The 12,800-nt window shown below is 39.7% G+C and overlaps 1 protein-coding gene across 3 annotated transcripts in view; it reads left to right on the top strand.

Annotated features, from left to right (window-relative positions):
- Positions 1-12,800, top strand: part of SV2B (synaptic vesicle glycoprotein 2B) — a gene marked incomplete at both ends in the record, with an annotated part of 76,407 nt that overhangs the window by 47,306 nt on the left and 16,301 nt on the right. For all 3 annotated transcript variants that reach the window (XM_082619045.1, XM_082619047.1, XM_082619046.1), the window contains 3 exons: positions 2,809-2,919; positions 3,713-3,801; positions 9,985-10,149. In XM_082619045.1, coding sequence (XP_082475171.1) covers positions 2,809-2,919; positions 3,713-3,801; positions 9,985-10,149 — 365 coding nt within the window. The remainder of the gene's footprint in view (positions 1-2,808; positions 2,920-3,712; positions 3,802-9,984; positions 10,150-12,800) is intronic.

The following is a 12,800-nucleotide window of genomic DNA, read 5'->3' as shown; positions in this document are numbered from 1 at the left end:
GAAGCAAAGCCAAGTATCCTAGTTAGTTGTAAATTAGAGTAATTATGCTTGCAAGTTGTCAACACACCCACTCCCAGATCCCTAGGGAATAGGGTGTTATTTTTTTCCCCAGGAGCAAAGCAAAGATAAAATTTGCATTTCCTTCCCCCCTCTCCCACCCGCACCTCAGGCACGTTCCCTGACCAGATATTGAACCCGAGCCCCCTGCGGTGCAAGCACAGAGTCTTAACCACTGGACCTCCTGGAAGTCCCATTTAGTGAGATTCTTAATGTGCTTCCTGACTTGGGGTCAACCTTCTCCTCGGCCTCTTTCGGCTGCAGCTGGGCTCTTGGTCTCCCTGGGGTACCTAATAACACAAAGACCAGTTCCAGCCAAGAGTCCCACTGGAGGGCCTGCTGCGTTCTCTCTCCTGTGTCCCTTTGTGGGCCTGGGCAGAAGAGCATTTGCAGAGGCCACACACCCAGGAATGGCAGGACCAGCCCAGGAGGCTCTGGCATGCTCATATACCTGTGATTTTTAGGAAGAGCACCTGTGCTTTTACCAGGTTCTCAAAAGGGTATCCGGCCCTCCCAAGAGAAGAACCACTGTTTTCAGGGTTTAGAAAAACAAAGCCAAGCCATCCTAGGCTCAGGGCTTGGGAATTAAAGAAGCAATTGTCCCTAATTCAGGGACTGTATTTTCCCCTGTGGATATCCAGCCTCATCTCTCTCTCTGTCTCCTCACATTCTCAGTCCCTTGGCTGAAGAAAGAGATGGAGACACTTACGACTAAAGCCTTTTCTCCCTAGAAAGAAAGGTTTGTTGGACGAGGTGATAGAAACTGGTTTTGAATTTTTTGAGTACACTCTTCTGTTTTCCTCTGAATTGGTCTGCATGCACGGACCTTGATAACTTGGCTAAGAGTTTGTGTGCTCAGGAATCTCCTTAACATGATGGTTAGTTATAGAATGCAATGGTTGTCTTAAACATTGATTAAACTGAAAATCGCTGTCTTAATGAGTCAGGATTGCTCCCTGGGGCTACCTGCTGACATTGGACAAATTAACACTTTCCGGGGCCCTTGGGGGAGCCCTGAGATATACAGCCTTATTCCCATTCCCTATCTCTTTGATTTCTTCCAGGAAAACCAGGGGTAGCAAGGAGGACATAATTTCTCTCTCTTTTTAAAAATTAAAGTATAATTGACGGATTACATTGTATTAGTCGCAGGTGCACCACATAATGATTCAGTTACTTGTACACATTGCAAAATGATCACCACAATAAGTCTCGTTACCATCTGTCACCACACATTTACAAAAATTTTTTCTTGTGATGAGGACTTTTAAGATTTACTTTCTTAGCAACTTTCAAGTAATGAATACTGTATTATTAACTATAGTCACCATGCTCTACGTTACATCCCCATGACTTATTTTATAACTGAAAATTTGTACCTTTGATGCCTTTCTCCTATTTTATCCACCCTCACCCCCTCTCCCCTCTGGGAACCACCAGTCTGTTCTCTGTATCTATGAGCTTGGTTTTCTGTTTCTGTTTTGTTTTGTTTGTTTGTTTGATTCTGAATATAAGTGGGATCATAGGGTATTTGTCTTTCTCTGTCTGACTTATTTCACTTACATAATGCCCTTGATGTCCATCCATGTTGTTGCAAATGGCAAGATTTTTTTAAAAAATTTTTTGTGGCTGGGTAGTATTCCATTGTGTGTGTATTTGCATGGGTGGGTGTGTATCACATCATTATCCATTCACCTGTTGATGGCCACTTAGGTTGTCTCCATATCTTCACTTTTATAAATAATACTGCAGTGAACATGGGAATGTAGATATCTTTTCGAGTTAGTGTTTTCATTTCCTTCGGATAAATACCCGGAAGTGGAATTGCTGGATCATATGGTAGTTCTATTTTTAATTTTGGGGGGAACCTCTATACTACTTCCCATAGTGGCTGCACCAATTTACATCCCCACCAACAATGCAGAAGGATTTCCTTTTCCCCACATCCTTGTCAACACTTGTTATTTCTTGTCTTTTTGATAATAACCATTCTAGCAGGTGTGAGGTGATATCTCATTGTAGTTTTGATTTGCATTTCCCTGATGATTAGTGATGTTGAGCATTTTTTTCACGTACCTGTTGGCCATCTGTACGTCTTCTTTGGAAAACTGTCTATTCAGATCCTCTGTCCATTTTTAATTGGATTTTTTTTTTTTTTTTTTTGCTGTTGAGTTGCATGAGTTCTTTTTATATTTTGGATATTAGTCTCTTATCAGATATATGATTTGCAAGTATTTTCTCCCATTCAGTATGTTGCCTTTTCATTTTGTTGATGATTTCCTTTGCTGTGCAGAAGGAGGACATAATGTCTTTTATTCTGCTGTGTTTTAAAAATGTCTTGTATAGCAAACCCCCTTTCCTAACACACACACACAAACACACACACACACATTATTGCCTATATGGGTTCTAGACTTCTGTGATGTTAATATCCATTAAGGATAGACTTGTCAATTTTAAGGTGGAGTCGACTCTACTATGGGCAAATCAGATATAAACACGAATTCAGTGTATTTCCCAAAGCCATAATTGAGTGAAAGAACTCTGATTCATTTTGTCTGCAGTGGGACATAGCCACCTGAGAAAGATCCCTAAGAGATGCTATGTACAATTTTGGCTAAGAATTACTGAACTGTAGGGTCACCGAAAGCTCCTCTAGCCCTAAGTAAGTTAATAAAGTCAGTTACATTAAACTAAAAATTGAAAAGTCAAAGTGGGGTTAAGACTCTCTAGCCCATCTTTGCTTTACAGGTTTCCAACATTAAAACTCCCAAGCAAATGGATGAATTCATTGAGATACAAAGTTCAACAGGGACTTGGTACCAGCGCTGGCTAGTCAGATTCAAGACCACTTTCAAGCAGGTACAGCTGGGGACCTGGGGTTGTTGAGAGGGAGGCTCTATGGAAATCTGTAACATCAGTGGATGAAGAATAGAGATCCTGAACACCCCCATCAACCCAAGACAGTGTGGTGGGCAGAAAGTTACCTTGGATAGGGACTTTCGGGTCCAAGCCCATGCTTACCTGTGAGCCCTTGAGCCACAAACTATAAACCTTTGTTTCTTTTCTTTGTTCTTCCTTTCCAAGGCAGAGATTTTGAATGTAGGTGCAAAGTCTAGTCTGAGTAAAAACCTTTCTCTCTAGCACCTTCTCATTAAATAATCCATAGGAAGAAAGGAGTGGGTTAAAGAAATGACCCCTTTGAGATTTGTTGGTGATTTCTGAGAAAGTCTTCTTGAAGGGCAAGGCTCCTGTGAAGTGAATCAACTGTTGAACACTGAGGCAGTGAATGGCCAGAGTCTCCTGAGCCTGGATGACCTTCTTGGTGTAGGGTGGTTCAATGTTTGGAATATCACCCATTCCCACTGGCCGGGAGCAGAACTCACTACTCAAGGCTATTCACTGCCTTGACACCTCCACTCCGTGTGCTTTTTGTCACATGCATGGAGCATTGTTGTGTTCCCAGATGCTACAGGACTGTTAGAAGTTGAGACCAGCCAGTAAGAAGAGAAGAGGCTTTCCTTGTTATTTGAGCAGAATTGCTGCCTCTGGAAGATAATGGGTTCCTAGGCAATTTAATAGAAAATATTAAAAATGAGCTCTTCCAAGTCACAAGTTTTTGCCTTTAACAACCCATCTCTTCTGTGTGTAATAGGTCTGGGAAAATGCTCTGTACTGTGTGATGGGGCCCTACAGGATGAACACACTGATTCTGGCCGTGGTTTGGTTCACCATGGCTTTAAGGTAAGCTCTGTTTTCCTTAAGTTCATTAATTTCCTTGTGCTTCAGGTACCTCATCTATACACTGAGGGTTACAGTTGGTTCTAACTTACAGAGTCTGTGTCAGATTGGATGATTTTGGCTCTAAGTAACAGGCAACCAACGCTAGTGGCTTCTACAACTAGGAAATTTCTGATCGCTTTTTAAGAAATTTTTGTTTTATTAAAAACAATTTTTTAATTATTTTTTTTACATCTTTATTGGAGTATAATTGCTTTACATTGTTGTGTTAGTTGCTGCTGTATAACAAAGTGAATCAACTATACATATATCCCCATATCTCCTCCCTCTTGCGTCTCCCTCCCAACACTCCCTATCCCACCCCTCTAGGTGGTCACAAAACACCGAGATGATCTCCCTGTGCTATGCAGCTGCTTCCCACTAGCTATTTATTTTACATTTGGTAGGGTATACATGTCAATGCTACTCTCTCACTTCATCCCAGCTTACCCTTCCCCCTCTCCATGTCCTCAAGTACATTCCCTACATCTGTGTCTTTATTCCTATCATGCCTCTAGGTTCTTCAGAACCATTTTTTTTTTTTTAGATTCCATATATATGTGTTAGCATGTGGTATTTGTTTTTCTCTTTCTGACTTACTTTACTCTGTAGGACAGACTCTAGGTCCATCCACTTCACTATAAATAACTCAATTTTGTTTCTTTTTATGGCTGAGTAATATTCCATTGTATACATGTGCCACATCTTCTTTATCCATTCATCTGTCGATGGACACTTAGGTTGCTTCCATGTCCTGGCTATTGTAAATAGTGCTGCAATGAACATTGTGGTACCTGACACTTCTTGAATTGTGGTTTTCTCTGGGTATATGCCCAGGAGTGGGATTGCTGGGTCATATGGTAATTCTATTTTTAGTTTTTTAAGGGACCTCCATACTGTTCTCCATAGTGGCTGCATCAATTTCCATTCCCACCAACAGTGCAAGAGGGTTCCCTTTTATCCACACCCTCTCCAGCATTTATTGTTTGTAAAATTTTTGATGATGGCCATTCTAACTGGTGTGAAGTGATACCTCATTGTGGTTTTGATTTGCATTTCTCTAATGATTAGTGATGTTGAGCAGATTTTCATGTGTTTGTTGGCAATCTGTATATCTTCTTTGGAGAAATGTCTATTTAGGTCTTCTGACGATTTTTGGATTGGGTTGTTAGTTTTTTTGATATTGAGCTATAAGAGCTGCTTGTATATTTTGAAGATTAATCCTTTGTCAGTTGCTTCATTTGCAAATACTTTCTACCATTCTGAGGGTTGTCTTAAGTTTCATTAGGTACCATTTGTTTATTTTTGTTTTTATTTCCATTTCTCCAGGAGGTGGGTCACAAAGGATCTTGCTGTGATTTATGTCACAGAGTGTTCTGCCTATGTTTTCCTCTAAGAGTTTTATAGTGTCTGGTCTTACATTTAGGTCTTTAATCCATTTTGAGTTTATTTTTGTGCATTGTGTTAGGAAGTGTTCTAATTTCATTCTTTTACATGTAGCTGTCCAGTTTCCCCAGCACCACTTATTGAAGAGGCTGTCTTTTCTCTACTGTATATTCTTGCCTCCTTTATCAAAGATAAGGTGACCATATATGCGTGGGTTTATCTCTGGGCTTTCTATCCTGTTCCATTGATCTATATTTTTGTTTTTATAGCAGTACCATACTGTCTTGTAGCTTTGTAATATAGTCTGAAGTCTGGGATTCTGATTCCTCCAGCTCCATTTCTGTTTCTCAAGATTGCTTTGCCTCTTCAGAGTCTTTTGTGTTTCCATACAAATTGTGAAATTTTTTGTTCTAGTTCTGTGAAAAATGCCGTTGGTAGTTTGATAGGGATTGCATTGAATCTGTATATTGTTTTGGGTAGTATAGTCATTTTAACAATGTTATTTCTTCCAATCCAGGAACATGTCTCTCCATCTGTTGATACCATCTTTAATTTCTTTCATCATTGTCTTATAGTTTCCTGCATAGAGGTCTTTTGTCTCCTTAGGTAGGTTTATTCCTAGGTATTTTTTTCTTTTTGTTGCAGTGGTAAATGGGAGTGATTCCTTAATTTCTCTTTCAGATTTTTCATCATTAGTGTATAGGAATGCAAGAGATTTCTGTGCATTAATTTTGTATCCTGCTACTTTACCAAATTCACTGATTAGCTCTAGTAGTTTTCTGGTAGCATCTTTAGAATTCTGTGTGTATAGTATCGTGTCATCTGCAAAGTGACAGTTTTACTTTTTCTTTTCCAATTTGGATTCCTTTTATTTCTTTTTCATCTCTGATTGCTGTGGCTAAAACTTCCAAAACTATGTTGAATAATAGTGGTGAGAGTGGGCAAACTTGTTTTGTTCCTGATCTTAGTGGAAATGGTTTCAGTTTTTCACCATTGAGAACGATGTTGGCTGTGGTTTTGTCATATATATGGCCTTTATTATGTTGAGGTAATTTCCCTCTATGCTTACTTTCTGGAGAGTTTTTATCATAAATGGGTGTTGACTTTTTTCAAAAGCTTTTTTTGCATCCACTGAGATGATCATATGGTTTTTATCCTTCAATTTTGTTAATATGGTGTATCACGTTGATTGATTTACGTATATTGAAGAATCCTTGCATTCCTGGGATAAACCCCACTTGATCACGGTGTATGATCCTTTTAATGTGCTGTTGGATTCTGTTTGCTGGTATTTTGTTGAGGATTTTTGCATCTATATTCATCAGTGATATTGGTCTGTAATTTTCTTTTTTTGTAGTATATTTGTCTGGTTTTGGTATCAGGGTGGTGGTGGACGTATAGAATGAGTTTTGGGGTGTTCCTTCATCCGCAATTTTTTGGAAGAGTTTGAGAAGGATGGGTGTTAGCTCTTGTCTAAATGTTTGATAGAATTTGCCTGTGAAGCTATCTGATCCCTGACTTTTGTTTGTTGGAAAATTTTTAATCACAGCTTCAATTTCATTACTTCTGATTGGTCTGTTCATATTTTCTATTTCTTCCTGGTTCAGTCTTGGAAGGTTATACCTTTCTAAGAATTTGTCCATTTCTTCCTGGTTGCCCATTTTATTGGCATAGAGTTGCTTGTAGTAGTCTCTTAGGATGCTTTGTATTTCTATGGCGTCCGTTGTAACTTTTCCTTTTTCATTTGTAATTTTATTGATTTGAGTCCTCTCCCTCTGTTTCTTGATGAGTCTGGCTAATGGTTTATCAATTTTGTTTACCTTCTCAAAGAACCAGCTTTTAGTTTTATTGATCTCTGCTATTGTTTGCTTTGTTTCTATTTAATTTATTTCTGCTCTGATCTTTATGATTTCTTTCCTTCTGCTAAAATTGGGTTTTGTTTGTTCTTCTTTCTCTAGTTCCTTTAGGTGTAAGGTTAGATTGTTTCTTTGAGATTTTTCTTGTTTCTTGAGGTAGGCTTGTATAGCTATAAACTTCCCTCTTCATCTTGTCTATCTTCCTTCCCTTTTCATCTTGTCTTTCTTTGAATGTGGTTTTTGTTCCACAGGCTACAGGATTGTAGTTCTTCTTGCTTCTGCTGTCTGCCTTCCCGCATCCCATAGGTTTTGGATTGTCGAGTTTTCATTGTCATTTGTCTCTAGGTAGTTTGTGATTTCCTCTTTGATTTCTTCAGTGATCTCTTATTATTTTTAGTTATTTAGTAATGTATTGTTTAGCCTCCATATGTTTGTGTTTTTTACGTTTTTTTTCCCTGTAATTCATTTCTAATCTCAGAGCATTGTGATCAGAAAAGATGCTTGATATGATTTCAATTTTCTTAATTTACTGAGGCTTGATTTGTGACCCACGATGTGATCTATCCTGGAGAATGTTCCATGTGCACTTGAGAAGAAAGTGTAATCTGCTGTTTTGGGATGGAATGTCCTATAAATATCAATTAAATCTATCTAGTGTATTGTGTCATTTAAAGCTTCTGTTTCCTGGGCTTCCCTGGTGGCACAGTGGTTGAGAGTCCGCCTGCCGATGCAGCGGACACGGGTTCGTGCCCCGGTCTGGGAGGATCCCACATGCCGCGGAGCGGCTGGGCCCGTGAGCCATGGCCGCTGAGCCTGTGCATCCAGAGCCTGTGCTCCGCAATGGGAGAGGCCACAACAGTGAGAGGCCCACATACCGCGAAAAAAAAAAAAAAAAGCTTCTGTTTCCTTATTTATTTTCATTTTTGATTATCTGTCCATTGGTGTAAGTGAAGTGTTAAAGTCCCCAACTATTATTGTTTTATTGTCGATTTTCTGTTTTATAGCTGTTAGCAGTTGCCTTATGTATTGAGGTGCTCCTATGTTCAGTGCATATATACTTATAATTGTTATATCTTCTTCTTGGATTGATCCCTTGATCAAGGACACATAGTGTCCTTCCTTGTCTCTTGTAACATTCTTTATTTTAAAGTCTATTTTATCTGATATGAGTATTGCTACTCCAGCTTTCTTTTGATTTCCTTTTGCATGGAATATCTTTTTCCATCCCCTCACTTTCAGTCTGTATGTGTCCCTAGGTCTGAAGTGGGTCTCCTGTAGACAGCATATAGATGGGTCTTGTTTTTGTATCCATACAGCAAGCCTGTGTCTTTTGGTTGGAGCATTTAATCCATTCACATTTAAGGTAGTTATCGATATGTATGTTCCTATGACCATTTTCTTAATTGTTTTGAGTTTGTTTTTGTAGGGCCTTTTCTTCTCTTGTGTTTCCCACTTAGAGAATTTCCTTTAGCATTTGTTGTAAAGCTGGTTTGGTGGTGCTGAATTCTCTTAGCTTTTGCTTGTCTGTAAAGCTTTTGATTTCTCCATGAAATCTGAATGAGATCCTTGCTGGGTAGAGTAATCTTGGTTGTAGCTTCTTCCCTTTCATCACTTTAAGTATATCATGTCACTCCCTTCTGGCTTGTAGAGTTTCTCCTGAGAAATCAGCTGTTAACTTTATGGGAGTTCCCTTGTATGTTATTTGTTGTTTTTCCCTTGGTGCTTTCAATAATTTTTCTTTGTCTTTAATTTTTGCCAATTTAATTACTATGTGTCTCGGCCTGTTTCTCCTTGGGTTTATCCTGTATGGACCTCTCTCCACTTCCTGGACTTGGGTGGCTATTTCTTTTCCCATGTTAGGGAAGTTTTCAAATATAATCTCTTCAAATATTTTCTCGGGTCCTTTCTCTCTCTCTTCTCCTTCTGGGACCCCTATAATGCGAATGTTGTTGTATTTAATGTTGTTCCAGAGGTCTCTTAGGCTGTCTTCATTTCTTTTCATTCTTTTTTCTTTATTCTCTTCCGCAGCAGTGAATTCCCCCCTTCTGTCTTCCAGGTCATTTATCCATTCTTATGCCTCAGTTATTCTCCTATTGATTCCTTCTAGCTTATTTTTCATTTCAGTTATTGTATTGTTCATCTCTGTTTGTTCTTTAATTCTTCTAAGTCTTTGTTAAACATTTCTTGCATCTTCTTGATCTTTGCCTCCATTCTTTTTCTGAGGTCCTGGATCATCTTTACTATCATTATTGTGAATTCTTTTTCTGGAAGATTGCCTATCTCCATTTCATTTAGTTGTTTTTCTGGGGTTTTATCTTGTTTCTTCTTTTGGTACATAGCCCTCTGCCTTTTCATCTTGTATATCTTTCTGTGAATGTGGTTTTTGTTCCACAGGCTGTAGGATTGTAGTTCTTCTTGCCTCTGCTGTCTGCCCTCCAGATCATTTTACCTCTTGCTTTGCAACTTTATATTCCTATGTTCTTTCTCATGAGTAGCTGAGTTAGCTAAGACCTGCAACATAGTATTAAACGGTAGTGCTGATAATGTGTATCCTGGTCTTGTTTCTTATGTTAGTGGTAATGACTGCAGTGTTTCCTCATTAAGAAAAATCCTGACTTTTGAGCTGAGATATATATATTTTTACATGCTAAGGAAGCGTCCATGAATTCCTGATCTATTGTTGTTTTTATCGGGAATGAATGTCGTTTTTTATCAAATACCTTTTTGACACCTATGGATGTAGTCATGATTTTTTCCCCTTAGATCTATTAATATGATGAGTTATATTATTAGATATTTCTAATGAACCATACTGATACATTTAAAATGGGCTTGATTTACATCAAGTCGTGAATGCAGTCTCGGATGGTGTTGCTGCTCAAATATTCTGTCTTCTGTATTACAGTTACTATGGACTGACAGTTTGGTTCCCTGATATGATCCGGTATTTTCAAGATGAAGCATACAAGTCCAAAATGAAGGTATTTCACAATGAGCACGTGTATGGTGTCACAATCAACTTCACAATGGAAAATCAGATTCACCAACATGGGAAACTTGTGAATGACAAGTAAGTGGGAGACCACGGGCTTTCCTCAGATCAAGGGGACTGTGTGTGGGGACAGTCTTGGGGAGAGAGCCATTGGGAAGATAAGCATTCAATATGGCGAGGATTGAGCTCCAAGGCTGGTGGAGCATCACAGCTTACCATGGCTGCCAGAGACTCGACAGTGCCCCTGGTGGCTCTGTCTGTACTGTGCCGTCCCCTGTCATCCTGGCTAAGGTTGATTCATCCAAGGAGGGTCAACCAAATCATCTCTCCTGAGACCTCGCATCTTTAATGGTGATGCGCAGAGAGCCCCTCAATGATGCCTGCCTAGAGAGAGGTCCCAGAGCTCTCACCAGTGAGGTCCTGTACCAACTCATAGCCTGACTGTTGAGCTTTTTCTTTGATTCTGGATGCTTCTTCAGAAGCAAATCCAGAGGCCAATATAACACTATCTTTTGTTATTCTTTCGCCTAACATTACCTCCAAGTGTCAATTGGCATGGCCCACTGTCATCAAGAATGTTGTGCTTTGGGGCAAAAATGAGTGGAGTGTTAGAAAAGTCCTGCCCACATCCTCCTCAATCTGTTTGACTCCTCCTCTTTCTACTCCTGGGACACTGAGGTGGATAGTCCAGCCTGTTGGGCTTTAAGAACACCTCTTTGAGGTTGCCCTCTGAAGGCCCCAAATGGGTCAGGGCAGGACAGAGTTTCCTCCAGGCCACATGCTCCACTAAACTCAGCATTTTCACCTCTGCTGTTTCCCTTCTTGAATTATCCTTAGCAAGTTCACTGGGTCAGGCGAGGGCATGATACACCAGAAACACCACAGCCCAGTGTCAGTGGTATAAACTGCCCCCAAGTTAATGTGTCTGTGTAAGAATTATCACCATGAATATTCTCCTCTGACTTGGTTCTACTTCCCCAGCCTGCACCACCAGTGTGTCTAAGTGGCCATGCCCATGACTGTGAGAAAGAAGTGTATGTCTGGGTGAAGTTCAAGGAAGGTGGCTTGGGCAGTCTAGTCCATATGTTCTTACCGGCCAGACCTTAGCAAATGTTCACTGTTATTTAGGATGAGAAAGAAAGTGTGACACGAAAAGGGGAATGTTATTTCTACAAATATAAGTCCTTTGGGGCAGGAAACTTAGGACCGACTATCCGTGGACATGGAATTCAGATTTTCAGATGATTTTTTAAAATGCCAAGGCTCAGTCACAAACATCTCCACCTTCACATGCCCATGTATGCACATGCTCTCTTTGGGGACACTTTGGTTCCTGGAATCTGCTGAGAGTGGCCACTCCAGGGATGGCAGCTCGAAGGCTAGTGGTTGGTGGATGGCAATTCTCCCCAGGATTTCTCACCATCAGGGCTCTTCAATATAAGCCCAGAGATCTTGCGTTGGCATTGCCAAGGAAGAAATATTGCCCTTCTTTATTAGAACACTTTGGAAATGTTGAAAACTAAGGGACATTATGGATGGCTAGATGTCACCCATGATATGTTGTTATTCCCTGCAGAGACGAAGTCACTAAAAGAGACCTCATCTATGAAGTTTCCAATGTTCAGTGATACTCTGTTGTGGTGTTAGTAATAATAATGATGGTAATGACCCTTCTGTGTGCCAGATGCTTCCTTAAGTGCCTTTAAGAGATTATCTTGTTTAATCCTCACAAAAACTCCAGGAGGCAAGAAATGTGCTTTCTCTTTTACAGGTCGGGAAACAAGCTTAGAGAGGTTGAGTTGCTTGCCCAAATCACACAGCTAACGTAAATAGATTAGAAATATCTCTCACCAATTCATGCATTCGGACTCCAATCCCGTACCCTTGACAACTACAAATATCGTCTCACTGGGAAACTCTGCATTCCTACAAAGGCCCTGTTTTACATGGTGTTTTCTGCATTAAAAAGCTAATTGCAATGCCAGAGCTGTTATGATTTTTAAAAGTAGGTTTTGGAGTTCTAAGACTTAGCTACACAGAAAATGGGAACTTCTGCTCCACTCTGTCCTTTTAAAAGATCCGAGCCTCCCAAAGCTTAAGGCTTGAGGAAGGCGGTGGTCTCATCTGTGGAAACAGGACCCCAGGGAACAATAGTTATTGTTAAGGGTCTGCGAGTGCATAAGCAGGCCAATGATTGTCTGGGAGTGGATATAAATATTCTGCACACACAGATGTTCTACCATGTTTCTGTGTTTCAAATTCATACAAATGTTTTTGTGTGATTATTAAAGTATAAATTCCTTCAGAAGTTGCAATGAGTTCATTTTAACTTGTCATATATATGTCATTCAATTTTTTAACCAGGGGATACCACAGTCACTTGAAGCTCATAATTTTTACCCCAGCAATTTATTTGAATGAAAATGGTGTTTTTCTCCTTGGAAAAAGATTAGGAACTTTTGAAACCAATCTAAGGAATTGAACCTGGTTTCTTTTCTTGAGTTATGCTGCCATCTGCTGGTCATAAACTAGAAAACATGCCGCCTTTGGAAACCTTGAGCCTCTTTAATTCTTTAAGAGAGAGTTAAAGGAGAGTTAAATTCTTTACGTTCTTTAACTTGGATGGGGCATTGTCCCCATTCGTACCAGTATTCCCCCTTAGACTTTATCCACACTTTGCTGATTAAAAATTTAAATAAAATTATTTACCTTATTGACTATCACACATG

Source organism: Mesoplodon mirus, assembly GCF_964341445.2.
Source record: "Mesoplodon mirus genome assembly, chromosome: 4".
In the NCBI taxonomy this organism is placed as follows: Eukaryota; Metazoa; Chordata; class Mammalia; order Artiodactyla; family Ziphiidae; genus Mesoplodon; species Mesoplodon mirus.
The sequence above is the reverse complement of the archived record's forward strand: the minus strand, read 5'-3'. Positions and strand labels throughout refer to the sequence as shown.